This window comes from Orbicella faveolata, unplaced genomic scaffold, assembly GCF_042242905.1.
Source record: "Orbicella faveolata isolate gen_17 unplaced genomic scaffold, um_ofav_v1 contig_46, whole genome shotgun sequence".
Taxonomy (NCBI): Eukaryota; Metazoa; Cnidaria; class Anthozoa; order Scleractinia; family Merulinidae; genus Orbicella; species Orbicella faveolata.
Window position 1 is genome coordinate 29,195,604 of NW_028301576.1, and position 24,576 is coordinate 29,220,179.

The 24,576-nt window shown below is 39.4% G+C and overlaps 2 protein-coding genes across 2 annotated transcripts; one reads left to right on the plus strand and one right to left on the minus strand.

Annotated features, from left to right (window-relative positions):
- Positions 1-4,573: 4,573 nt before the first annotated feature.
- On the minus strand, positions 4,574-7,122 carry LOC149099522 (uncharacterized). The gene is made up of 4 exons (XM_089278570.1): positions 7,073-7,122; positions 6,864-6,974; positions 5,728-5,980; positions 4,574-5,427 (listed from the first exon to the last, which is right to left on the minus strand). The coding sequence occupies exons 2-4, from the start codon at positions 6,906-6,908 to the stop codon at positions 5,219-5,221; spliced, it is 507 nt and encodes a 168-aa protein (XP_089134696.1). The 5' UTR covers positions 6,909-6,974; positions 7,073-7,122; the 3' UTR covers positions 4,574-5,218.
- A 5,008-nt stretch (positions 7,123-12,130) lies between these two features.
- On the plus strand, positions 12,131-14,803 carry LOC149099523 (uncharacterized). Its single transcript, XM_089278796.1, has one exon. The coding sequence runs from the start codon at positions 12,281-12,283 to the stop codon at positions 13,340-13,342; it is 1,062 nt and encodes a 353-aa protein (XP_089134922.1). The 5' UTR covers positions 12,131-12,280; the 3' UTR covers positions 13,343-14,803.
- Positions 14,804-24,576: the final 9,773 nt, after the last annotated feature.

A 24,576-nucleotide genomic window follows, 5' to 3' on the forward strand; every position in this document is an offset into this window, starting at 1 on the left:
TGTTAAACAGTTACTGGGTGGGAAATACGACACAACAGGATATAAAATTTCAGGTAAATGTTATTTTCTAATAACTATCAGTTCCCAGCCTGCCCATCCCCCCTGGAATTGGAAGGGCATTTGGCAGGTTGTCGGTCCCCACCATGGGGCATTTGCTTACAAAGGGCTGCCCAGGGTGGGGCATTTGATAACTTTGTCAAAAACAAAGAATTATACATCAGTACTTCTGAGCCGTTTATCAATGGTACACAGTACTCACTAGTTTTCAGGTTTATTTCGCAGCTTAAACTCTCTCTAAACTCAGTATGCTCACAGTTTAACTCGCTGCTTCGTCTCTCCAGTTTCTGAGAAAAGTCACTACACGTGCTCACTACCATATTTGGTCACACAATTGAATGTTGCAAACTACGGGGATGGGGTTCCGTCAAAACTCTCGTACACTTCGTAAAAACACAAGTCTGCTTTAAAAACATCAAAGGGATTAACCCCTAATAAAGAACGTATTTGTAAGATCTTTCTCTGACTTTGAACCCACTGGAAACTTGCTTGTGCCCTACTACAACCCCCATTAACTCATGCGGTTTTCCACATGCAAGAAAATTGAGTCAAGAAGCAGTGACGAACACAACAGACGATTTTTGTGGGAAGGATTTTGAATTTGTGGTTTTTTGAATGAAATAACAATGTCTGAAAGATCTAATAGAAACCTTCAAGGGATAGATACGGAGGTATCCAAGTAGACAGGAGAGCTTTTGAGGGCCCACCCACATTTAGAAGTTCAATTCCTTAGGATAGAACGACACATATCAAGACCAACTAGAATCACCTTGGTAATCAATAGAGTCAAGCTTCAGAGCATTTGTCTTTGAAATTGAATAACTAGACTCTCGTTACCAGTGAATACAGTACTGGATGCTTCAGTTTCCTGTGTTCAGTGACATTTGTGATATTTTTTCCAGAGTGCGTTTCCCACAAGTACTCAGAGAAAAAGCTAATGAAAACTTGGAGGAAAATATGAAAAGGTATTAATCAAAAAATGTAATGATCTTAGAAAAAATGCTTGTACAATAAAGTAAAAATACAACAGTAATATAATAGTTGTTGTGCATGTTAAGGCTACTGCATACCTTCAGATCGACAATCTTTAAGTTATAAACCTGGACCACGGAAATCTGCACGGACCAGGTTGAAGAAGTGACAAAAACAAAGCAAAAATAATAATACAACGAGCAAAGAAGCAAACATTGATCTGGCGGCAACAGATAAAGGATCCTACTATTAGAAATGGTCTGAAGATTCTGACTCCGAGTTGGATGAAGCTACAGCTATTGGATCAAGCAGGCAAAAAATAGAGGGGACAGCAAGAAAAGTAATGCTGACAGTGACTCTTCTGATGAGTGCGATACCAACCACATGTGGGACTCATTGAATATTATCAATGCACAGTTGCCTCAAGATGCTTTGAAGGAATCTGCCATCTGCAGAGACTGTAAAACTTCTTAAAGACAGCAAAATCAAGAAATGCCCAGGGAGAGATTTGGTTTCAGCAATGCAAATGTGTTGATTGTAAAATTTTATAAGAATCCAAAATGTTTTCACATCTCACAAAAGAGTTTGTGATTCTATGAGTTGAACTGTGCAATCATTTTGGCCTTGCAGTCAATTGGTTGTGGTTACTCTGCACTCAAAAGTTTTGCAGCATCGTCAACTTGCCAGATCCCATCTGCAAAAAAACCTGGTTGGAGCACACTCAAGCTATTTTGAAAGCTGCAGAAACCTTGCTTAAAAAATGATTAAATGATACTTCCTTTGGAGTTAAAAAACTGTTGAGTGACATTGCAGATATCAAAGACTGTTGGGGCAAAGAATTGAGAGGAAATGTTGTATACAGCATTGCCAGTTTGGAGGAAGTTTGAAGTGTATATTCTATCATATTTTTAAAGGACTCTCAACTGAGCAAGACAATGGAAACAGCCAGGACTGTGTGTGCCACTCAGTGTCTCGTCTCAAATATAAACATTGTCGACCTTGTCGAATGTTATAGCCGTTTATGCTCGCTGTTTTACTGGAAATATTTTACAGAACAGCTCACAAGGACACTGGGAAGTTAAAATCTTTTCTATAGCAGCAGAAGGAACGTAAGTAACGGTGAGTCGTTGTTTCCTGTTTTAAACCGTTGACTTCCAAAGAATAACCTTGTGATTTGCATAAAATTGAACTCACTTACATGCCGTAACATTTTATTTTACTGACGGAGAACATTTTAATTCCCAGAGCTATAACTTTTCGGGTGAAAAAAACAATCAGCAAGGTTTCCTAAAATGTAGATATTTTGACCAAATAATATATACCAGAGGCCATTTACACTAGTCAAAGTTGGCCTTTATTTGTTCCTGGCCAAGAGACACAAATGGCGGCTGTACAAATACCTTTCGTTACAGAGCTACAAACAAAACTTCAAGAAACTTATTACATGATTTTAAAGTATAAGAATGAAATAATATTTGTGCCAAGTTTTGTTTTCATAGGATTGTTTTTACGCCCCCGCTGTTTTCGTAAAGAAGCGTGAAATTCTGAACATTTTAAGCCGCGAAAACCGCCATTGTATGCAAATTTCGAACTTTCTTAAATTTTGGCCGTAAAATAAATAGTTGGAACTTTAAACTATTTTTCCATGAATAAGTTAACCCAAAGGTATGTTTTGGCGAAATAAAAGAAAAATAGATTTTTCGTGACTGTCTTCCGATTCTCGACACTCAGAAAATCATTCTTAATATTGCTAAACAGAAACAAATTTATTTATTATGCATCAGTTAATTCCAGCAGTGCCCATCCCCCCCTGGGCTAACCCCCGGGCATTAGCATGTTTTTTTAAAAAAATGGTCAAATTCCCCAGGGTGGGTACACATAAGCTGTCTAAATGCCCGGGGTGGGGACAAAGAAATGGGGCAAATGCCCCGCCCCCAGGATCGTCGCCTTCAACCACCTCCGCAGTTTTTTAATTAATCATTGAATAAAATGGTCAGCTGTTCAGTATTTTAATGCAATGGTAAGACTTTAAGGACAACAGTACGTGTTAGTTGATTCTGATTATTTGTATTTCTTTATATTTGTTTTCAACAGTTTGCTAGAGGATAGCTGGGATTGCGGCGGACGTACCCCCAGCCGCGAGCAATGATAGATGCCTGTATTTGCAGGCTGCTTTTTCTGTGAAGAATCAAGACATTTTAAATGATGTTGCATTACATTTTAAGCTCACAAGATGTGTCTTGAAGATTGCATCGTTTGAATTCACAAACCTTAGGTATTTTCACTCCACTTTCATGAATTTAAAAAATGCTAAGCTCGTTTTGAATGTGAAATGCAAAATAGTCGTGTGCAGGTCAGTGATTGTTTTGTGATAAACAAAATATAGTTCACCTTGTCGCTTATATTTATATGCTTACAAGTAATGAAGAAATATCTAAATTGAGGAAACATCTGCAAGTTTCTTTAGTCCCTGACGGACAAGCCATTGTTCGACAAATGCCTCGTCTTTCCCGATGAACTAATCCACAACACTTTCCAAAACATGTGTGTGGAATGCCCGGGGGTCACCCCGGGGTACGCAAATGTACCGCCCCCAGGCCGCGATAAGATTGCAGATGCCCCACCCCCAGGACTGACAACGTGAGCAAATGCCCCGCGGTTGCCGCGGGGGGATGGACACTGCTGGAATTGACTGATGCATTATCCCAATTAAGCAGCCACCCAAAATTTAAAAACTTTGTTTTGGAAAGGGCGATGGCAGATAAGAGTCTGAAATTGAAGGTGCATGAGAGTGATAATTCAAACACACGTCTATCATGATTGTCTTGAATTGACTCCATGTTCACCGAGAAATTTATAACCTGATAGTGAAAAATTAAATATTCAAGTTACACCAACCTCTATTTAAGTGGCTAGCCCCATTAAGCAGTCACCACCCATTTCCCCGAGGGTAGCCCACTGTATTACATGTAAACCAAAAATAATTGCACAGCGCAAATAGACCAAGGTATGAGTTTAGCGTTACAGTATTACGCAGGGCATGTAGGTAGCAGTGGTCAAGTAAAAGATAACAACAGGGGCAACCCTTACCAAATTGGCAGGGCTGCAGCAGCTCTTTTTTTTGACTTGTTTTTGACTGCAGTTTACCTGCCACATAACTGCAGTTTGACTGTTTTTAGGTTACTGCAGTTTGCCTGTGACTCTTTGATTTTTTGACTTTTGTATGACTGCTCATGCAGTCATAAAACAGTCATTCTGCAGTCAAATTTAATAGGCAGTCAAAATGCAGTCAATTCAGTTTTTTGATTGAAAGTTCAGGAATTCATGGTATTTCCTGTAACTTGGCTGCCTATTGACTGCATTTTGACTGCAACTGTCACTAAAACCACAGACCTTTAAAGAAGTCCTGCGATAAATACTAAGTCTGCAGTTTGACTTACCTTTGACTGTTCAAGCCTTTTTGCTGCTGATAAGCAGTCAAATGTATTTGACATGTTTTCTGTTTATAACTTTTATGTAAAATTGGATCTTATATATCATGGGGTCATGGGGTTAAATAAAATGAAACTCGGATGAATAATAATTGAAACCTATAAAGCATGGATCTGTTCCAGCCAAAAACTTTATTTATTTTTCTTTTGCAATCAACTAGAAAAATACAAATTTTAAAATAAATTTATATGGAACAAAATTGTTTGCAACAAATGCAGCTGCATATATTAGGAGCTGCGAAAAAGAAGCTCAGCTTAAGGCGTTTCAGATATTTCTATATTTACTATCTTGGCTCAAATATATAACTAATATATCTTAATCACAAAGGTGCATTTAATTATATAACACAGCCAGTATTATTAACATAGACCTAATTTGAAACTTATATAAACTTTGCATTTTTGACTTGTAGAGTGGTATCATTTTTCTTATCATGCAGTATTTTGTGTGAAAAGCAACTGCCATTTTCACAGCCAAAGTTTTAAATTCAAAAACCAACTTGTGTTAATAAAAACTTACCATTAAGTATATTAAACGAATATACCTATAAATGAACTTAGAGTGTTTTAAGAGCTGCTTGGTTTGAGTCTTTGACTGCCTGTATCTCAAAAATGAAAAAATATCACTCTTTTCTGATTTCTTTTTTAGATTATGCTGCATTAGTTTAAGTGTTTACGTGTCAAGTTAGTAACACTTGCTATGCTACTAGTTTAACTAATATACTTGTATTACTGTCCACGTAGCTGCATCCGTGACTAGCATTAAAGCTGAAGCTGAGCTGCTTTTTTGCCTTCCTTGCAGCTGAAGTGCACTTGTTACGAACAATTTTGTTCCAGTCATACACCCTTTGTGGTTTGGACAGTTTGTTTTCTTTCTGCCACAGGGCATGGCATTTCTTTGCATAAGCTGAAAAATTATAACACAAAGAAAAGAGACAGATAAGAAATGAGAATTGCTCATTAAATCATTAAAACTGCTGCTGTGTACATGAACAGTTTGTATGGTGCTTGTGCAGACGTGACCATTATTTTACGTTAATTCGCTGATCAGATTGAGAAGTCTTGCTATGCAATAATAATATTCAGCTATGAAGAAAGCTGATTCATGAGTATAAAGTCAAGTTATAATTAGACTGTCTAAACAGACCTTGACAGAGCTCATCTGGATCTTATTTTAACTTAAGATGACATAACAAATTAATTTTACCTGTAATTGCATGTAATATCTGCTGTTGCAGAACTTTCCCTTTGGTTTTTGAGCCATTCTCCCAAAAGGGTACTGAGGTGGCCAGTTTCTCTTCAGTGAATAAAAGTGACATCATGGATGTGATAACGTCCGCTGGATTAAATCCAGCCCTGTCATGGATATGATGGAGCTCTACACAGGAGACGTACACACCCGCCCCAGTATAAAGCTCCCACTTCCCATTTCCAGGAGAAAATAGATCATGGTGTTGACCCTGAATAAATAACACCACAGTGATAATTACTATATAAACCTGATCGCTTGAGTGTCATGTTGACAGCAGGTACAAATTTCACTTCAATCTGAGAACTATGCTAGACCATGCAAAATGCTTGTCTTCTACACCAGAGTTCCTTTTGCAATAATGTAAGAACTTGAAGGGTATATTTTTTAAATTAAAATATCCAGAGAAGCCCATCAACTCGGCTATCAATCATGTCCATCACCCTCCAGACCTAATTCACGCACCATCTGAGAGCCCCATATGGATGATAATACCGACATTATGTATTGCAAAGATCAGAAATCCACTGATGTGGTTCACAAACAACTTCACAACCTTGGAAGAAAAATTGATCATGAATAGGCCTTATCACGGTTTTTGACACCATCTTGACAAGTTAGCAAAGCGGGTAGAAATTACAGTGTTTGTATGGGAATCCAACGGCAAATATCTTTTACAAAAATTGAATTCTGGACAACTTATGAACTGTAAGGTTAAGATACTTGGCAAAAGTTTTTATTTGCCAAGTTTGAAGTACTGTAGCTGGGTTAGAAAGTGTTCAGCTACGTTTTTAATTTTCCATACATTTGTCTATAATTTTCCCGTGAACTGTGTCAATTTGCGGGAAAAAAATATAACAACAACAACCATTTATTTGTACTCACATTTTATAAAATAATTACAATAAACATTAAATTAGTATAGAGTACTACGTGCCCAAAATAACGACAAGGGCTAAAAAGAATGGGCAGACAGACAAATGTATCGGAAATTAAAAACATAACTGAACACTTTCTAGCCCAGCTACATCCTTCAAACTTGGCGAATAAAAACTTTTGCCAAGTATCTTAACCTTACAATTCATAAGCCTTACCTGGCCTTGGGAAGCACTTCCAGTCAGACACAAGTTTTGGGCCATAAAGGCGGACTTTATTTTCTCATTTCTTGACACTAAAGGTGTTGACGTGAAATGTTGTGTTTCACCCTTGGGAAATAAAGATAGCAAAGAATTAATGGATTACATTAACATTTAAGTTACACCAAGATGCAATTGATTTGCCAAACACATCTCATCATTTTTACCTTAAAACAATCAGTAACTTTCTGGAGATATTCAAGTACTTGAGGAGGTGGAACTAACATAAGTAAGATTTGGAAAACAAACTATTAGTGTAGTTAAGTGATGCTGGGAATTTTCATAAGTGGCACCTGACTAGGTTTTTTAGAAGTTTAGCAATTGTTTAAATACCACCAAATTTTATTTGGACATAATGTCGAAAAGTTTCTGCAACCTTTCAATATTATGTTTTTTACTATATCAAAAATGATTCAATATACATGGTATTCAAGTTTGTAATATTGCAGTCCTGACTGAGAAATAATAACACTGACCATACCTAGATAACGAAGCTCATCCACTTCCTCTCTGAGCAGTCTGATCTCAGCGTCCTTGTCAAGACAGCTTTGGCAGTCTGAATCCATTGCCATTTCCATATCAAAGCTATTATCATTTTCCAGATCGGTCCAGTCATCTGCAAGATGCACTGCATTGTAAATAGTAGATGACAAAGAGGAATTCAAAGAAGAAGTGGAAGCATTAAGCGACAAATTTGAGTAGGAATGGAGGTCAGTCAGGTCATGAACTTCTGGTGTAGTCTGGCCAGATTGGTTATCAAAAGTTGGAGGTGGTGGTTGATCAAGGTGTGGTACAGAAGCATTATTCACTAGTACTTCTGTTGGCTGATGGCTCGGCATTTGTTGCTGTGGATTCTGCTGCTGCCCTTGTTGTTGTAATTGTTGTTGCTGTTGCAATGGTTTTGGATTCTGCTGCTGTTGCAACTGGTGTTGTTGCCATGGTTGCATATTCTGCTGCTGTTGTTGCCATGGTTGCAGATTCTGCTGTTGTTGTTGTTGCCAGTATGGTTGCAGATTCTGCTGCTGTTGTTGTTGCCGGTATGGTTGTAGATTCTGCTACTGTTGTTGCTGGTATGGTTGCAGATTCTGCTGCTGTTGTTGTTGCTGGTATGGTTGCAGATTCAGCTGCTGTTGTTGTTGCTGGTATGGTTGCAGATTCTGCTGTTGTTGTTGTTGCTGGTATGGTTGTAGATTCTGCTGCTGTTGTTCTTGCCATGGTTGAGGATTCTTTTGCTGTTGTTGGTGCTACCACTGTTGTGGATTCACTTGCTGTTGCAACTGCAGTTGTTGCTGCTGGTCATGTTGTTGTTGCTGCTGCTGCTGCAGTTGTTGCTCTTGCTGCCACTGTTGTGGTTTCTGTTGATGTTGCAGCAGCAGTTGTTGTTGCCGCTGCTGTTGCCCTTGCAACTGTTCCTGACATTGCTGCTGGTTTTGAGGTTGCAGTGGCTGTTGCTTTCTCATCTTGTGTTCAAAGTACTCTGTTGCTGCCTTGTGTGAGGCTTCAATTTGCAGATTTTCTTTTTGCTTCTTAGCTTCCTTTTTTTGCTGCTTAGTGTGATTAGAAGCTTCGGTTTTTTCTGTTTTTTCTCTGGGTCTACCTCCTGATCGTTTTTAGCCACCAGCATGCTACGTTTTTGTTTCTTTGAGCTCTCGTTCTCACTAGTTCAAGGAATATTTTCTGATAGCTCTGTTTCCTAATTAGTTTTTGAAATTTCTTCAGTGAGAAGATTCATTCTCTCTTCAAGCTCTTTTCTGTTTTCTGAAAGGACAGTTATCAAAAGCCATGTCATAATGATCGCAAAACTGGTTCCAGTATTTTCAGTTATATTATTGTTATCAATTTATATCAATTTGACTGCGTAGTTTTTATATTCTGCCAAACAGATTTTGCAATTCTCAAAATTAGGAATTTAATACACTCAAGATACAATCTTTACAAATCAAACAAAACAAAGTTTCTACAGTTTCTTCCTGACAAGACCAGTCTATCCAAAATGCAATAACTGTTTGAAAGGCATCCAGCCTAGCAAAGGTCCTAAAACCACTGAGCAACATGCCAATAGTTGTCCACACAACGCTGGTTAGACGTAGATAGCAGACAAAGGGAATGATTTTCGCTTCCTTGTAAAAATGTTTTTTGGTCTGGAAGACAGTTTTAACAGGTTTTTAAAAACAACCTAGTTCCTCGATATCGAGTCAAATCGGCCATAGCACTATTGGAGACTTCAGATGTAGTATGAATCTCAACCGACGATCGCCATTCCAGCAATTCAAACACGAACAGCATCACACACTAAATCAAAATTAGTCGCTGCACTTCCTTTTGAAAGATTGTCAACTCAGTAAAACAAGAAAAAGGAGTGAAAACAGAAGTCAGCACTTCGTCTTCGAGACATAATGAACATTTCTTTGTGTCTCACTTCATGTAATTTCTCTGTCATCTCTCATTCACCACAACCAATCAGAGAGCACAAAATGTGTGTGACCATATTCCGTATAATCAGTGACAACTGTTGCTATGGTAAATGGAAAGAATTTTTTTCCATGAAGCCCTTCATCAGTGGAAAATGTCTAGATTTTGGTTTTAAATACGAAGCCAACCCAGCGTTTATTTGAGAAAATTACGGTAAACAATGCAAACCCTTGGAGTGTCACAGGTGGTCAAAGCAGAAATGTCACAAAACATCGAAAACCACACTGTCACGCGATACGGTGAACGTTGTAAGTTAAATTCTGGCGGTTCAACTTCATTCTCTATATTAAATTCTGTGTCGTCTTATACTAAATAATTATACCCTTTTCCCACCCTCGACCCCTTTGAGTTTAAATTTCTTGTTCTAAGCTCCAATAGGAGGTTGCAAACTACTCTGTTTCTAGTTTTTAGAGCCAAAGCGTCTCAATTTTTTAGCCGCTTTTGAAGAAGGGAATGGCATCACGGGCTTTACTAATAGAGATTATGGTTTAGGAGCAAGTATAAACAACAGTAGTGCAACACTTACCACTGATTTGAACCAATTTTACAGTCTACGGCTTTCCTTCGGCTCTTATTTTCGTAATCTTTCCCTCTTCCCTGCACTCTTTTGGGATGTTGGACAGGGCCATAACGTTGAATTCTTTCGTCTCCACCCAGAACACGATAACAAATTTTCGCTTTGACTTTGCCGGCTTTGGTGTTTGGGCACCTTCTTCATCTGCTTTGTCTTCGATCTGATTTTCGTGTAGCTTATTCAAATTGCTAGCAATTGATGAAAGGCCAGCCATGGTTTAGATAAGTGCTTTCCATGCTACAGCAAAATCAACCGTCACAATTTCACTTGAATAAACCGCCAAAGCATTGTGCATGTCTCTGCCAAGTAACCTTATCTTACAAAGATAAGAGAACCATTAACCCATTTTAATTTGAACATGTGCATGGATAACCGTCAATAATCACTAACTTGTAATATTTTATATGGTCTGGACTAACAGAAAGTCGGTTTTATTGTTGAGTCATGCTACGTTTTGGTGATAATGCAACGAAAAATGCCCTTAACAAACTACGTGTATTATTTTCCAGTTGCGTGAGAATCTCTAAACAAATTCCATTATGTGATGAAATGACTTGTAAAGATCAAAGGGGCATGATCACAATATGAACTTGATCATGGTCTCTGATTTCCACCTCATCTTGAACTTTTATATAGCAGCTTGGAGGTCAAAATTTAAATAAATTGCGGTCATGATCAAGTGCAATATCTTATTAGCTCACATCCTCACATTTTTTCATCATGCTCAGCCGTTTTGAACAGATCTAGGCATATGTGGGTGCGTGTTCTAATAAACTACCAAGCTGTCATCGCCCACACTATTATGTTGCTAAAAGCCATGCCTAGAAACCAACTCACGCAATGCTTAAGCTAAAAACGCAACCCTAACACCTCTTAATAAAAACTATAGTACTTGCGTCATGCATGTACTGTTTATTTATTTATTTCTTTTACGTTTTTCATTTGCTAGCTAGCGCGCATGATTCGTGCACACTGCTGCGGCCAAGGTGACGTCCACTGAACAGGTGGAATTTCCGACATATGATGATAATCGATGCGGGACTGTTGATGTTATCGACACACGAATAAAATTTTAAAATCATACAAACGCTATCCAAACCAATCAAATACTTGTAACTGAACTGCTGTTAGTAGCATCAATGTGGAAAGGCTATCTGAGCTTGTGGAAAATTTGCATTTGAACATGACGAATACAACTGCTGAAATCATTGAACAAGTTGTTGCTAGTTGTGTACCTGTTGGAGATCAGGCAGTTGAAAAGAAGAAGTACAACATTCCGATTTTCACTGAAGAACCAGGCCCTGGACCTTGCACTAGCGGTTCAACATTACAAGACGAGTCAGACAAGCAACCTTCAAAGGACATTCAGATTATCCCTGAAGAACCAGGCCCTGGACCTTATACTAGGGGTTTAACATCACAAGAGTCAGATGAGCTATTTTCAAAATATGCTCGTTTTGAGGTCCAGGACGAATATCTTGACTTGATGCACGCTTCAGCATCTCACATGGTTAAAGAAGGAGAAAACGATAACTGGTTGGTCTAACATATGGAAGAGTTGTAGAACCATTTAGTAGAACTTACAACAATTCAGCAAGAAGTGAATCATCCATTTACAATTGATGATGAGTGCGATGTTGAAGAGGAGAGCATTTTCTTGCCACCTCGTTTTGATGAAGCAGAAGGAGAGGGCTATGAATTCCAAGAAAGCACCGACAGCAAACCACTCTGAAGGGGCGACAATCACTGTTGGCATAAGTATTTTAATTTTGACTGTGGCAATTCATCATTCATTAACGGGCGAGGCTCTAAATGAAATTCTTTGTCTTGTAAACCTTCACTGTATATCGCCAAACTTGTGTCCAAAATCACTGTTCCAACTAAAGAGACACTTCCATAATGTCCCAAACCCAGTTGTCTACCATTACTTTCGTGCCGGATGTTTGGAGAAAATCACTGACAAGACTAAGACAAATATCTGTCCTAACATGATGTGCCAGCAAGACTTAAGGAGCATTTATGTTACTGCTTGGAAGTTCCCCTGATTTCCCAACTACAGTCACTATTCACCAAGCCAAAATTCTTTAATTTACTTGATCACCAATTCAAACGTAGTAGGAGACCAAACGTGATTGAAGATGTCTACGATGGTGAACTCTACAAAGAACACTTTGAACATGAGAACAGCTTCTTACACGATAAGTGTAATTTATCTTTTACCTACAACACAGACGGGGTGCCCCTCTTTAAGTCTTCGAAGTTTTCCCTATGGCCGCTGTCTTTTGCTATCAACGAACTTCCTTGTCCGCAGCGTTTTCAAAAAGAAAACATGGCAGGGTTGTGGTATGGCGAATCAAAGCCAGTCATGCTTAATTTCTTAAAGCCTTTTCATACTGCTCTGTCCAAGCTAGAAACTGACGGAATGGAAGCCAAAAGCCCCTCTGGAGAAAACTTTATTTCAAAGGCTATCCTTTTGCTTGGCATGTGCGACATACCCGCTAAATGTATGGTTTGCAACAGTACACAGTACAATGGTTTTTTCGGTTGCTTAAAATGCAAGCAACCAGGCATCAGCATCAGAACATCAAAAGGTGGTACTGTTCATGCATTTCCATTTGAATCATCCGATCCCACTGGACCTGCTAGAACTCATGAACAAACGTGTGAAGATGCGAGACAAGCGTTCGAAAAGTGCATGACTGTTGATAGAATAAAAGGGCCTTGCTGGTTTGCAGCTTTGAAATACCATGACCTTATTAGAGGAAGCGCTCTCGATTATATGCACTGCATTTTAGAGGGAGTTATGAAACTGCTCCTTAAGTTATGGTATGGCAGCGGCCATAGCAATGAAAGCTACTGTATTGCAAACAGAATTTCCGAGGTGGATAATCAACTAGCAGAGATAAAGCCCCCTAACAACATTTCGCACTACCCTTGGTCCATCGAGAACCATAGCAAGTATTGGAAGGCATCGGAACTCCGTTCCTTTCTTCTTTTTTACGGAGCTGTAGTTCTGAATGGCATCCTTCCAGATGCTTGGTACGAACACTTTATGCTATTAAGTGAAGCGATCTTTTTGTTGTCTATGGAGCAGATAACGAACACACAGCTTGTCCATGCAGAAAATTTAATAGAACACTTTTGTGTTACCTTTGCGGAACTTTATGGTATGAGGTACCAGACTGCCAACCTGCAATATTCGTTACATATTCCCAAGGATGTGAGGAACCTTGGGCCATTATGGAGGTATTCGTTTTTTCCCTTTGAAAACTATAATGGCGAAATATTCAAACTGTTTCATGGAACGCAAAAGAGATTATTTGCTAGGCAAATAGAATTTTTATGTCTTTCTTCCCAGGAAATTTGGTTTATTTTAATGGTGCAATATTGAAGGCACGTGTGTTGATTCTTGTACAACAGTAATTGTTATGTAAAGCATACCACACGTGCGGGGGCCTGGACAAGGGGGTTTGTTTTCTTCATTGTATTGACCCCGCACTCGTGATGTCAGGACTCGTGACCTGGTTACAAAGCATCGGTCATTCATTCATTCATTCTTGCTTCTCACTGGATGACACGTTCGTTTTCAGGTCTAAAGGTAAGCTTTATTTATGGCAGAGGTTGTCCCTAAAGTGCTTATTTTAGGCCATTCTTTTGTTAGGCACCTTAAGCGTGATTTGGAGTTAGGTTTTGATCCCCGCGAGCAAACAATTTTAAACTTCGTGGTACAGCGTTGGTTCACTTGCATGGCGTCGGTGGCCGCACTGTGCAAACGCTTCAGGCAAATGACCTTCATGTGGTCAGAGACTTCGCTCCAGAAATTGTTATCTTAGAAATAGGTACTAACGATCTTACCCATACCTCTCCTGAGACGGTAGGCTCTAATATTGAGGACTTTGTGTGTTTGCTTAAAAGGGAATTTTCTGTTTGTGCAATCGGCGTTTGTGGTGTCATCCCACTTGGCATTTCCGTGCCACATGCTATGTCCTTTTGGCACAATGCATCCGTTTTAAATCAATATGTTGGCGTTGTGTTGGATGATTTTGCTAATGTTTTTTGTTGGTCTCATTCAGAGTTCAACAGCCCCCATAAGGACTTATACCTGAGGGATGGCGTTCACGTTAATCCAACAGGGCAGTATTTACTCTACTGGAGTTATTGTGGCACCATTTTAATGGCTCTGGGTCTGCTTGGGGCCAATTGATCCTTGCATTGGTGTAAAGCCACTTTTTTCTTAGTTAATTTAGTCGAAAATTCTGGCGTTTTTATGCTGGGTTAATTTGGCTAGTCATATGTAGTTATGCTACCCCCCATTTATTTTGGTCCGTCATTCCTTTTGCACTGATATATTTTGGCTTGTCAGATGTAGTTCTGTAAAGCCCTTAATTCGGCCAGCTATTTATGGCCAGTTACTCATGTGTAGTCATGGCTAGTTTAACTGGCAGCTAGTCATATGTAGTTATGCTACCTTGTCAGTTTTTGCTGGTGATATGTAGATAACGGAGCAACCATCTCAACCAGAGGCCCAGCTGTTCCCCCAGTTCATCGAGACACTAATCACCCGAGTAGCTGACGAGGTGTCACGCCGTTTATCCCCAGCAGAGAAACCTGCAAGCCTACCTCCCACCTTGCCATCAGCCCTTCACGAGGTTCCGGTCGGTACAACAAACAGTCAGTCTTCTCCTACTGTGGCTGCTGACGTCATTGCGTCCTCAGTGGTTCAAGGAAGTTTAGCCAATGTGTCAACCATGGTGACAGGTCTGGTTCCCTCAACATCCAGAGGACCACCACTGGTTCCAGGTCAGTTTTTTCAGTCTGTGGGCTTACCCATTGATGCCCATGTCACTGACAAATTAGGGGAAAAAATCTGGAAGGATGAGTTCATTAACTTTGGCTCTCTTCTTGTCAACCCAGTTTTAGCAAACCAATATCATTTAACTGCTCAGAATGCAGAGAGTGGTCCACTTCCCTCCCTCTGCAGAGCCGATAGCTAAGACTAAAAAGGTTATGTCTATCGAAACTTGGCTAAGTATTTTTCACATATTTGTGGGTATTTACACCAAATGATTCCCTCATGAGGCCCCCACCCTCATGAAATATTGTGAAACTAGGTGTATATTTTAATTTCAATATAAATTTTGTTCTGAACTCAAATGATGAAATTCAGAAATTCACTTCAAAGAATACTGGATAATTTGATATTAAAGCAAGCTTTACACTGTAGATTTATGAAAGAACTCATGAAAGAATGAATGTTGTTTACAGGTTTCAACTATCACCTTGCCTAATTAAATGTTACTTTTGCTACTGTGCCAAGTGTATACTGGTAAGCATTGAAAGTTCTGAACCAATTTAAAAGTTTAGGAAGGCTTGTGCATCCACAGTGTGCTACCAGAGCTCCAGTGTGGCCATAAGAGTGGCTGTCCACCAGCAAAGTTGATTGTTTGTCAGTAGAATGAATGCAACAGTGTTTCCACCTAGTATGAATAGGTGTGCTGTCTTGGATGTTGAGTTGAGTGAAAGATTCAAGTGGTGTAGAAGCAAGGCTGATGGAACATTCTCATCCACAATGCTGACAGGGAGTTCACTTCCAATTGTAACACTTCCAAGAAGTGTGTCCAACTTAAGTTGGACACACCTCCTCTGACAGTAAAGTATTGCGGTACTCCCTTGGTTACTCTATCATAATTCTGATTTCCAATTAACATGTCAGAGACTATAAGATATGCTAAGGTTGAGTTTAGGGGTGCTGTAGGATCAACAGACTGTAAAGAAAATGTGAAGCAGTTTTGCAATTATTAGGGCTATGAGAGTACAAGCATTGCTTCCGCTCCGTCCCTAAATTGAAGATTGTGACAGATTTTTAGGAAAGTGCCAGCTTGAAAAGTGATGGTGCACTGTGACTGGAATGGATATGTTAAGGGTTGGTAGTCCAGAAATGAAAACTTGAGATGGGGGCCTGCCTTCAGGAGTTTGATCAGATAGTTGGTCTTGAAAGGTTTGAGATGGTCGTCAAGCTGGTTGAAGAAGTGTTTGTACTCTGTTGGCATTGGTGATGGTGTTTTCCTAGGTTTGTGAAGTGTAGTAATTACTGGTGTTGGTAGAGGGATTTGGAAGGTGCTGTTCTGTATCAAAATCATCATCATCAGAATGTCAGAGCTATCATGTTCACAGGTGCTAGATAAGAGGCCTTTGTTAAATGATTGACTTAGTTCTTTAATTTTTTTCTCCAAAGGAATCCTACAGATGGGACATGGTCCAGTAGCTGATGCACATGCCTCATGGAAGGTGTGAAGACATGCCAATCTTGTAATGGGTCTTCTAGAAGAGGAACGACATGATGGTAGGTCACATAAAGCCTCTATATCAGGCTGCACTTGACCAAATTGTTCGTTTTGATATGATAATGGAAGCTATGTACATCCACATTTGTATGGCAAGCCGTTACTGCCAAAAGCCATTTGAGTTTTAAATCTTGGTCCAACTGGCTTTCAGCCTTGGCGAGTTGGAAATCTTAAATGGTGAGCTTGGAACATGTATGGGTGAATTTAATAAAGCGATGGTTGAGTTTTTTTGGAGAAGCGTCAGTTCTCGCTAGCAAGTTTTCAATTTCTTGCTAGTGAGTTTTTAATTTCTTGCTAGCGAGTTTCCAATTTCTCGCCAGCAAGTTTCCAATTTCTCGCTAGCAAGTTTTAGCTAGGCCTCTCTCCCAGGCCTTCACTTAGAAGGCGATTAATTAGTCCCGGGGATTAATAGGTTGCAATCATTCAATATGGCTGATGTTCAAAACTCAACCAATGAAGGTCAAGAACACCTTGTGAGTCTTTTCACGAATTTCTCGCTAGTGAGTTTTTAAAGACCGTCAAATTTCTTGCTAGCGAGTTTTCAACAGTTTACAGACGGGAGCGCAGGGAACTGTGGGACATTTTCCTGCCTTCTCCCCCGAACCCTCGAGGTGTCAGGTTTTCAATTGAAGCGAAAGTGAAGCAACAGAAGCTTACTATAAACTAAAAATTATGAATCCTGTCATAAGACAGATCCTTGATAACATTGGCAGATTGGGCAGAGAACTAAAAAACAACCAGCCAAATCCACCTCAGACGAACGGTGGAACCATGAGCAACGAACGAACAGTTTCTGTCGAAGGTGAAGTGTCGCAAATTTTCAGGCGAAGCACAGCACAGCCCTCTCCCAGCATTTGTACCAGTAATGCTAGCTTTACTAGCACTGTTAGCAATGTCATTACTACTAGTACTTCCACAGCTGCTCAGCAAGGACCAAGTAACAGCACAATTTCTATGTTGACTCCGCACTTCAGGCTATCTTATAATTTCAACAATTCAAGAGCTGGTCAAAACACTCGCAAGAAAGGCAAAGCAAAAAGTGATAAAGAACTGAATGGTCCGTTCATTAAGGACGTGATTTTACTTGGAGGGCCAGACCAGGAGAATGTTCCCCAGCAAGGAGCATGGTTATGGCTTATGGAAAATGGCCATGTTCTTGTGGCTGCTACTTTTCAAAAGGAGTGGAATGGGAAAGCTTTACCCGATTTTTTGAAGGTGTTATTCCCTTCCAAGCTGGGAGCATTTGATGATGTTGAGATAGTGATGTCAGTTCATAGTCGTTTAATGGCTCCTATCCTAGCTCTGGCCCAGGCTTTGTCCAGCTTTCTGTTCCAAAAGGTTTTCAAAGACAAGCCCGTTTACGTTCGACCCATGTGTGAGATACTTCCTCTCGGCCCATCGTTCAAGAAAGCAAAGCATGACAGCGAGGTAAGAACAGCTGAACGTGAACGAGAGTTTACAATTAATTTTGCGATGCCTGCTGTCCAGGTTAACAACCTAATTTCAGTGTTAGGTGTTATAGAATGTACTATTGTATGTAATATATTATATACACCCTCATACAAGCTGGTTTGGTGTGATATAGTGTGTACATGTACATGTAGAGTTGGAACACTGGGGTCTCAAGCAGGGTATATACTGATCTAAAATTGGATATTTTGTTCATAGAATATTGTTTTTCTAACACCAGAAAATTTGAAGTTCTGGCTCCTTTGCCCATTTTGTGGTTTCACTCTGTGTTGTTCTCTACTCTTGTCTTCCCTCTTCTTATTCTGCTTATTTGCCTTGCTATATAATACTTAAAATTAGTACAAAATCCCTTTCACCTTGTATTTACGTTTGGAACTTCCATCTCACATAATGTGTATGCAACAGATAATTTAATTCACATGGCATTTGCTACGTAAACCTACCAGCAAATCTTAAGCAGAGGACTGTTGTCCATCTCTAGGGAGATACTACTGGCATCATTACAATGCAAAATCACTGGCGAGACATTTGAAATGTGTTTGACAGTAGGCAAATGGTAACAGGTTTTGATTTCCTTTTAGGAAGATGAACAAACTGAAGATGAAAAGTATGAAGTAAAAGAACTAATGCAGCCAATTTGGGGCTCAACACAAACAACTAGTTCTGCAGGTACTTTTCTGATCCTATTATTAAACCATTAGTTTAAAAAACAACAATGTTAGCTTTATATGAGATGACCTGTAACCCGGGGAGGGGGGATACTCCCATATATACTTATAGGCTATATGGGTGTGGTTTTTTAGGTGCTCTTCTCTTAAATAGGATATTAGTTTTGCCCCTTTGGGCATTGTGTTCTTAGCGTGATCCTTAGATAGGGTATGTAAATCGTAAAAGCTAACAGAGCAGTGTGTAAACACCCAGCTAAACATAAAAGAAATGGTCTGATAAAGCTTAACTTTCTGTTATAGTTTTAGCAAAGTGATTTTTCACGGATTTGAGACCCGTTCATGACATTCTCAGTATTCACCATCCTTATTAACTTGTCATTCTCAGTTTTGTTTCGCCCCTGTATAGGGTGTCATTTTTGGAGGCTGAACCTTAAAAAGGTATCAGTTTTTGTCTCCTTTGTCCTTAAATAGTGTCAGGATTTAAGAACCTTTACAGCACACCCCTATCTGAAAATTATAAGAGTCCCCTTTCCCCCAGCTGGTCTGGGTTCAGGTATAGTAACATAATTGCAAGGTAGTTCCTCTCCATGGGCCTGGGTCCAGGTAACATAAAAGAATAATTGCAACAACTTATTTGGACAACTGTGACAAATTCCAGGATTTCATTTACTGTGGGCTCATAAGAGGTAGTTGATGGTGTGATAATAAAGGCCTCCTCTTGTTTTGCTCAACTGACAGGATTATCACAAGAATTACAACAAGGAAGTGAACAGATAGATACACCTCCAGATCTAGGAGAGGTTCAGTCACCATCCTTAAATGATACCATGTTAGTCCCACAAGGTGAAGAGGGTCCAATACAATCAGATTCAAGTGAAGGTCAAGCAGCATCCTACTCACTGGAGTCAGAATTGCAGAAGGCAGTTCATTCCTGTATTGATTACTGCTTAGAGAGAAGCATTAAAAACCCAGTGGAGATTTTAAGATGTGCACAGTGTTTCCTGCTCTGTGGTCGACCTTTGGATGTCACAGATCCCTCTGCACCGTTAGATGGGGAAACAAATTTCATCCTTGATGACAGACAAAATGTCTTTCAGAGTGCCAAAGAGGAATTTCAGTCTCTCTCTGAGGTCACAAATCCCAGGGTTACATTGGAGGTGTCCTTTTATGGGGAAGGTACCGTTGATGCTGGTGGGCCAAGGAAAGAATTTTTCCGCTTATGCCTTCAAGAAATTAAGAAGGATTACTTCGACAGTGGTTTAAAGGAACACCTGTCAGATGACTATATCTTTGCTGGTACTGTGATGATGTAAAGTTTATATGAAATATTTCATATATGAACTGCGGTTATAGATGAAAGTGAAGAATGATCATCGCAGTTAATTTTCCAATTTAAGCAACTGGAAAGAAGAAGCCTGAAAAAAATCAGGGCTTCAACGGGATTCGAACCCGTGACCTCCGCGATACTGGTGCGATGCTCTACCAACTGAGCTATGAGGCCACACATTGGGAGCGAGGTCAATTGAGTTCATGTCTTCCTGTGAGGAGTGAAATGATGTAAAGTTTATATGAAATATTTCATATATGAACTGCAGTTATAGATGAAAGTGAAGAATGATCATCACAGTTAATTTTCCAATTTAAGCAACTGGAAAGAAGAAGCCTGAAAAAAATCAGGGCTTCAACGGGATTCGAACCCGTGACCTCTGCGATACCGGTGCGATGCTCTACCAACTGAGCTATGAAGCCACACATTTGGAGCGAGGTCAATTAATTGAGTTCATGTCTTCCCGTGAGGAGTGAAATGATGTAAAGTTTATATGAAATATTTCATATATGAACTGCGGTTATAGATGAAAGTGAAGAATGATCATCGCAGTTAATTTTCCAATTTAAGCAACTGAAAAGAAGAAGCCTGAAAAAAATCAGGGCTTCAACGAGATTCAAACCTGTGATGGCGTACTGTGATGGCGCTTAGTGTCCTTTAGAATGGACATATTCCTAGGTTTCTGTCAGAAGACCAACTTCAGGAAGTGTTTGGATCTGGACAACCTTCTGAGTGCCTTGGAAAACTCAGAAGTGGATTTGAGGAAGTGGGGATTTACCAGATTGCAAATGCACTCCCAACCTTTTTACATCTATTCTGTCCATCTCCAGCTTCAGAGCTATCAAGGCGTAAGCTCCTTGATTTGTTTAAACCGCAATTCTTGGAGGTTGGATCCAATGCACGTACAGATGAGAACTCAACCTATCAGGCATTTCTAAGGTATGTTCAGGAGGCTGCAAGTGGGCATAGAGAATCTGTCACTTTTAGCCACATCCTTCAGTTTGCTACTGGAACTGATGAGGAACCACCTTTGGGGTTCAGTATTTCACCTACCATAGAGTTTCCTCAGTCTGAAGGCAGCAGTGCTTGGTCCTTTCTTCCAATGGCTAACATGCTCCAAAACACTTCATTTGCCAAGATGTGTTTCAAGCCAGAACTGTCAGCTGCCGGATGACAAAGAGCTCTTTCAAATGTATGACTATGCATTTTGCAGTGCTTTCTTTGGAAAAAAGTAAGCAGATTCCCTTAGTAATTGAAAACTGTGGTAGTGTTTTAAGAGGATCTAAGGTAGGCTAACCACTGTGTTTGCCCATCTTCTGAAAGGTGTTGTTGCCATTGCAGTTAAAAAGTAGTATTACAAAAAAACAGTTATCATGTTGTACAGTACTTGGTGATGGCTAATGAAAATGTTTACTTTTTATGCCTGGGGAGTTATTGTTATTGTTGTTGTTGTGCTTGAAAAATGACATTTATAAAACATATATATGTTTGGTGAATAGTATTAGGCAAATGCTATCAACGGTTTTTCATTTTTATGCCTTTGTTTGGGAAGAATTCTATTTTCCTGCAGATTGTTATTGTTATTGTTCCCATAATTGTTGTTAAAAAAGTAACATTTAGGAGAAACCATTTCTTATGTTGGCTGAATACTAGGTGAGTGCCGAGTAAGATTTTTTACTTGTTTTGACTTGTTTGGGGAGGAATTCTACATGCTCTGTGGCTAGCTAAAGAGTTTTACATTAATAGTGTTACATGTTATAATAGCTGTTTTACTTATAAACTTATTGAAATTTCTTTTGTAAAGATAAACAATTTAATAGATTACTGGTGTTGTGTTGGGGAAGCTCTTATCCTGTATAACAGTTGAAACCATTCATATGGACACCTCCACAGTGCAGCCTGTTCTTTGGCTCATATGGTCCCAGCTTGAGCCAATAATCAAACATTTACAATACAGTGCATGAATATGTTGTGGTTCAATTTTACCCTTGGTGCAATATTATTCTTTCCTTTGTTTTCAACACTCGTACCTTGTTTATACACACACACACACACACAAAGTGAAATATTAAAATTGAGCCAAGAGTAAAATTTAACTGCCAATACCTAAACAATTTCAAAAGAAGTTCAGGTCTAATCTTTTTAATTTCATATCCATATATATTTCTGAGAATTAATACATATCAACAATGTCACTTATGTCAATGAAAACACTTCATACATAACACCAGGCGAACTTAAATTAACATAATGCCTTGTCTGTCTGATTGCATGATTCAAATACTACTTTCACACAGGAAAAGGTATTCTAAGGGAGACTGATTCACTCATGAAGAGAATTCCATCATTAATAAGACCTTAAACGGCACTTTTATCTACTATTAATAAGATCTGTTTGGTTAGATCAGTAAATTTCTAAACTGAATCCCTCCTTTCAATAAAATGATCAAAAAATTCTCAAAAGAAAGGCCTATTCATTTAAATATACTAGTCTGACCCGCCAGTCCTGACTAAACGTATTAAAACTTTGTTTCAACTGCGAACTTAGAATGTAATGAGTGAAAGCACCTTTCTATAATTTCAACTTTTGCAAGTAGCAAAGAGAAGTCTTGTCAAAAGACCATTTCCTGATATAATGAATAAAATGTGACTTCATGTGATGACATTAGACAGTAGATATTGCAAGTTGACACTGCTTGGTTAACAGTCTCAGTTTTGTGCAAAGGCCAGTGTTTCAGCCAGAAAATTTTACTTGAGGAGCAAAGTGGCCAATAAATAATATTTGGTAAAAAGATAGTCGCCCAATGCAAATTTTTGGTCGCCAGATACCAGTACAAAGGATCTGTGCATTACAAGAGAACAATTCATAGGCATACATAATGTAGTCAATGATCAAGGGTTTGCGATGCACTATAGGGCGATTTCACACACGGTCATTCATTTGGAAGTTTTCCGATGTGAGAGAATCAATGGCCGTTTTTATACTTAAGACTCATTATCTGTCTGGACGAATTTGGGTAAACATTTGTAATTCATCTGGTTAAGCGTCTCCAGTATAAAGACGGGCACAAGATGTGTTATGTGTCTAGACAAACTATCTCTCCTAATTCTTCAATTTCGAAGTATAGTTCATCTAGACACATAATACACCTTGTGCCCGTCTTTATACTAGAGATGCATAACCAGATGAACTAAAAATGTTTGCCCAAGTTCGTCCAGACGGATAATGTGTCTTTAGTATAAAAACGGCAAGGATGCATAATCCTTCTGGATGGATAAGCGTCCTCTAGTATAAAAACAGCCAATACAGCAAAGCAAAAGGATGGATTGACTTCTTTCCTTACATCAAATGTTTTAGAAGCAAAGATCTCTCAATACTGATTTTCTACAAGGACAATGTGTGAGAAAATAACCATTACTGATCGTCAACACAGAAATGTAGTCGCTATTATGGCGACTAAACAAGAATGTTTGGTCACCAAGGATGAATTGCAAGTTGCATTGGCGACCGTATCGGTCATAATTTCGAGCCCTGGGATGGCTTTTAAAATACTATCCTTTGTTTGGCCTGCAGCCTTGTAAAAGTAAAGGGCTAAATTGACCCTTTTTTGTTTTTCTGGGGGCTATCTCTGATTGCAACACGGGATTCCCGCAATGGCGTGGTCTGGCGGAAACACTGGACTAAAGGCTTTCTCATGATCAATTCATGATGTTCTGTTCTACTACTACTGCACAAGGCTGGCAAGTACTCGCGACCTTGCATTGCAGAAATGCTGTATCTCAGAATCTCCATCATCTGTCAAAGGATCAATATTTGAAAAGAGCACTGATTTCTCTTCATCTGTGAGATTAAATTGGTTTTGTGAAACAACAATTTTGCCATCTGAGCTGTCTTCACAAGAGACTTCATAGTCAACACCATAGCTCTGAAGATCTGCCACTAAGTCACCACTGGCATTGAGGGATACCATACCATAACTCCACAGTGCAAGAGGAGAGTTGTGACCAACTGTCCTGATCCCATGATAGTTCCACTGTACTGTAAATTCTTCTAATGACATGGCTATTTGAGGCTGGAAAACATAATGGAGGATAAACAAATCCAGTTCACTGGTAGCATCCAAGATTCCATGATGCTCCATGTGCCTGAATATAGCTGAGTAGTGGCTAGTGACAAGTCGATTAACCTCTCTCCAAAGCCTTTCAATCCTTGAATTGTGAACACTTCTACCTGTTATGAAGCTTTCCCTGTAGGTACCAAGATTTGAAATTGTAAACCTTGCAACATCAAAATTTTCCACTGCACAATCACCCCTCACTATACTTGGAAGGCCATATTTATTTACTCCCTGCTGAAAATATTGTAGGGCAGTGGTTGCAAGATTATTGGTGGCACAGTTCAGATGGGTTATTGTCCTACTGTAACCATCAATGCACCCATGAATAACAAATCGCCATGAGATCAGCTTGTGATTGCTATCAATATGCCACAGGCAGTTTGGCGCATGCACATTGTATACTTGCCTCCGAATTGTACTGCTCCTATGAGCTGCTCTACCCACAGGATCTGTGGCTTGAAGCCTTTCTCTGATCCTCCAATGCTGAATTCGTACGCCACTGCCTCTCAAACTTCCACGTATGTAGCTCTCTCCAGCACGGGGAGTTATCGCCATAATTGACTTGAGAAGTTCATCTAGTTTAGTGTCTGATATCTCTGAAAAACTTCCATCAATATCAAATTCCTGAACTTGTCTGTACAAAGTTCTTTCACTGACATTCAAACAGGTAGCAATTTTTGCCCAGGTCATCCCAGTCT

Excerpts from the sequence above, each read along its gene's own strand:
- LOC149099522 (XM_089278570.1), bottom strand. The coding sequence starts at position 6,908 with ATGGCCCAAAACTTGTGTCTGACTGGAAGTGCTTCCCAAGGCCAG. Across the intron at positions 5,981-6,863 it reads GAAGTGCTTCCCAAGGCCAG|GGTCAACACCATGATCTATT; the intron begins GTAAGGCTTATG and ends TTATTTATTCAG. Across the intron at positions 5,428-5,727 it reads GATATTACATGCAATTACAG|CTTATGCAAAGAAATGCCAT; the intron begins GTAAAATTAATT and ends ATAATTTTTCAG.
- LOC149099523 (XM_089278796.1), top strand. The coding sequence starts at position 12,281 with ATGGCAGGGTTGTGGTATGGCGAATCAAAGCCAGTCATGCTTAATTTC.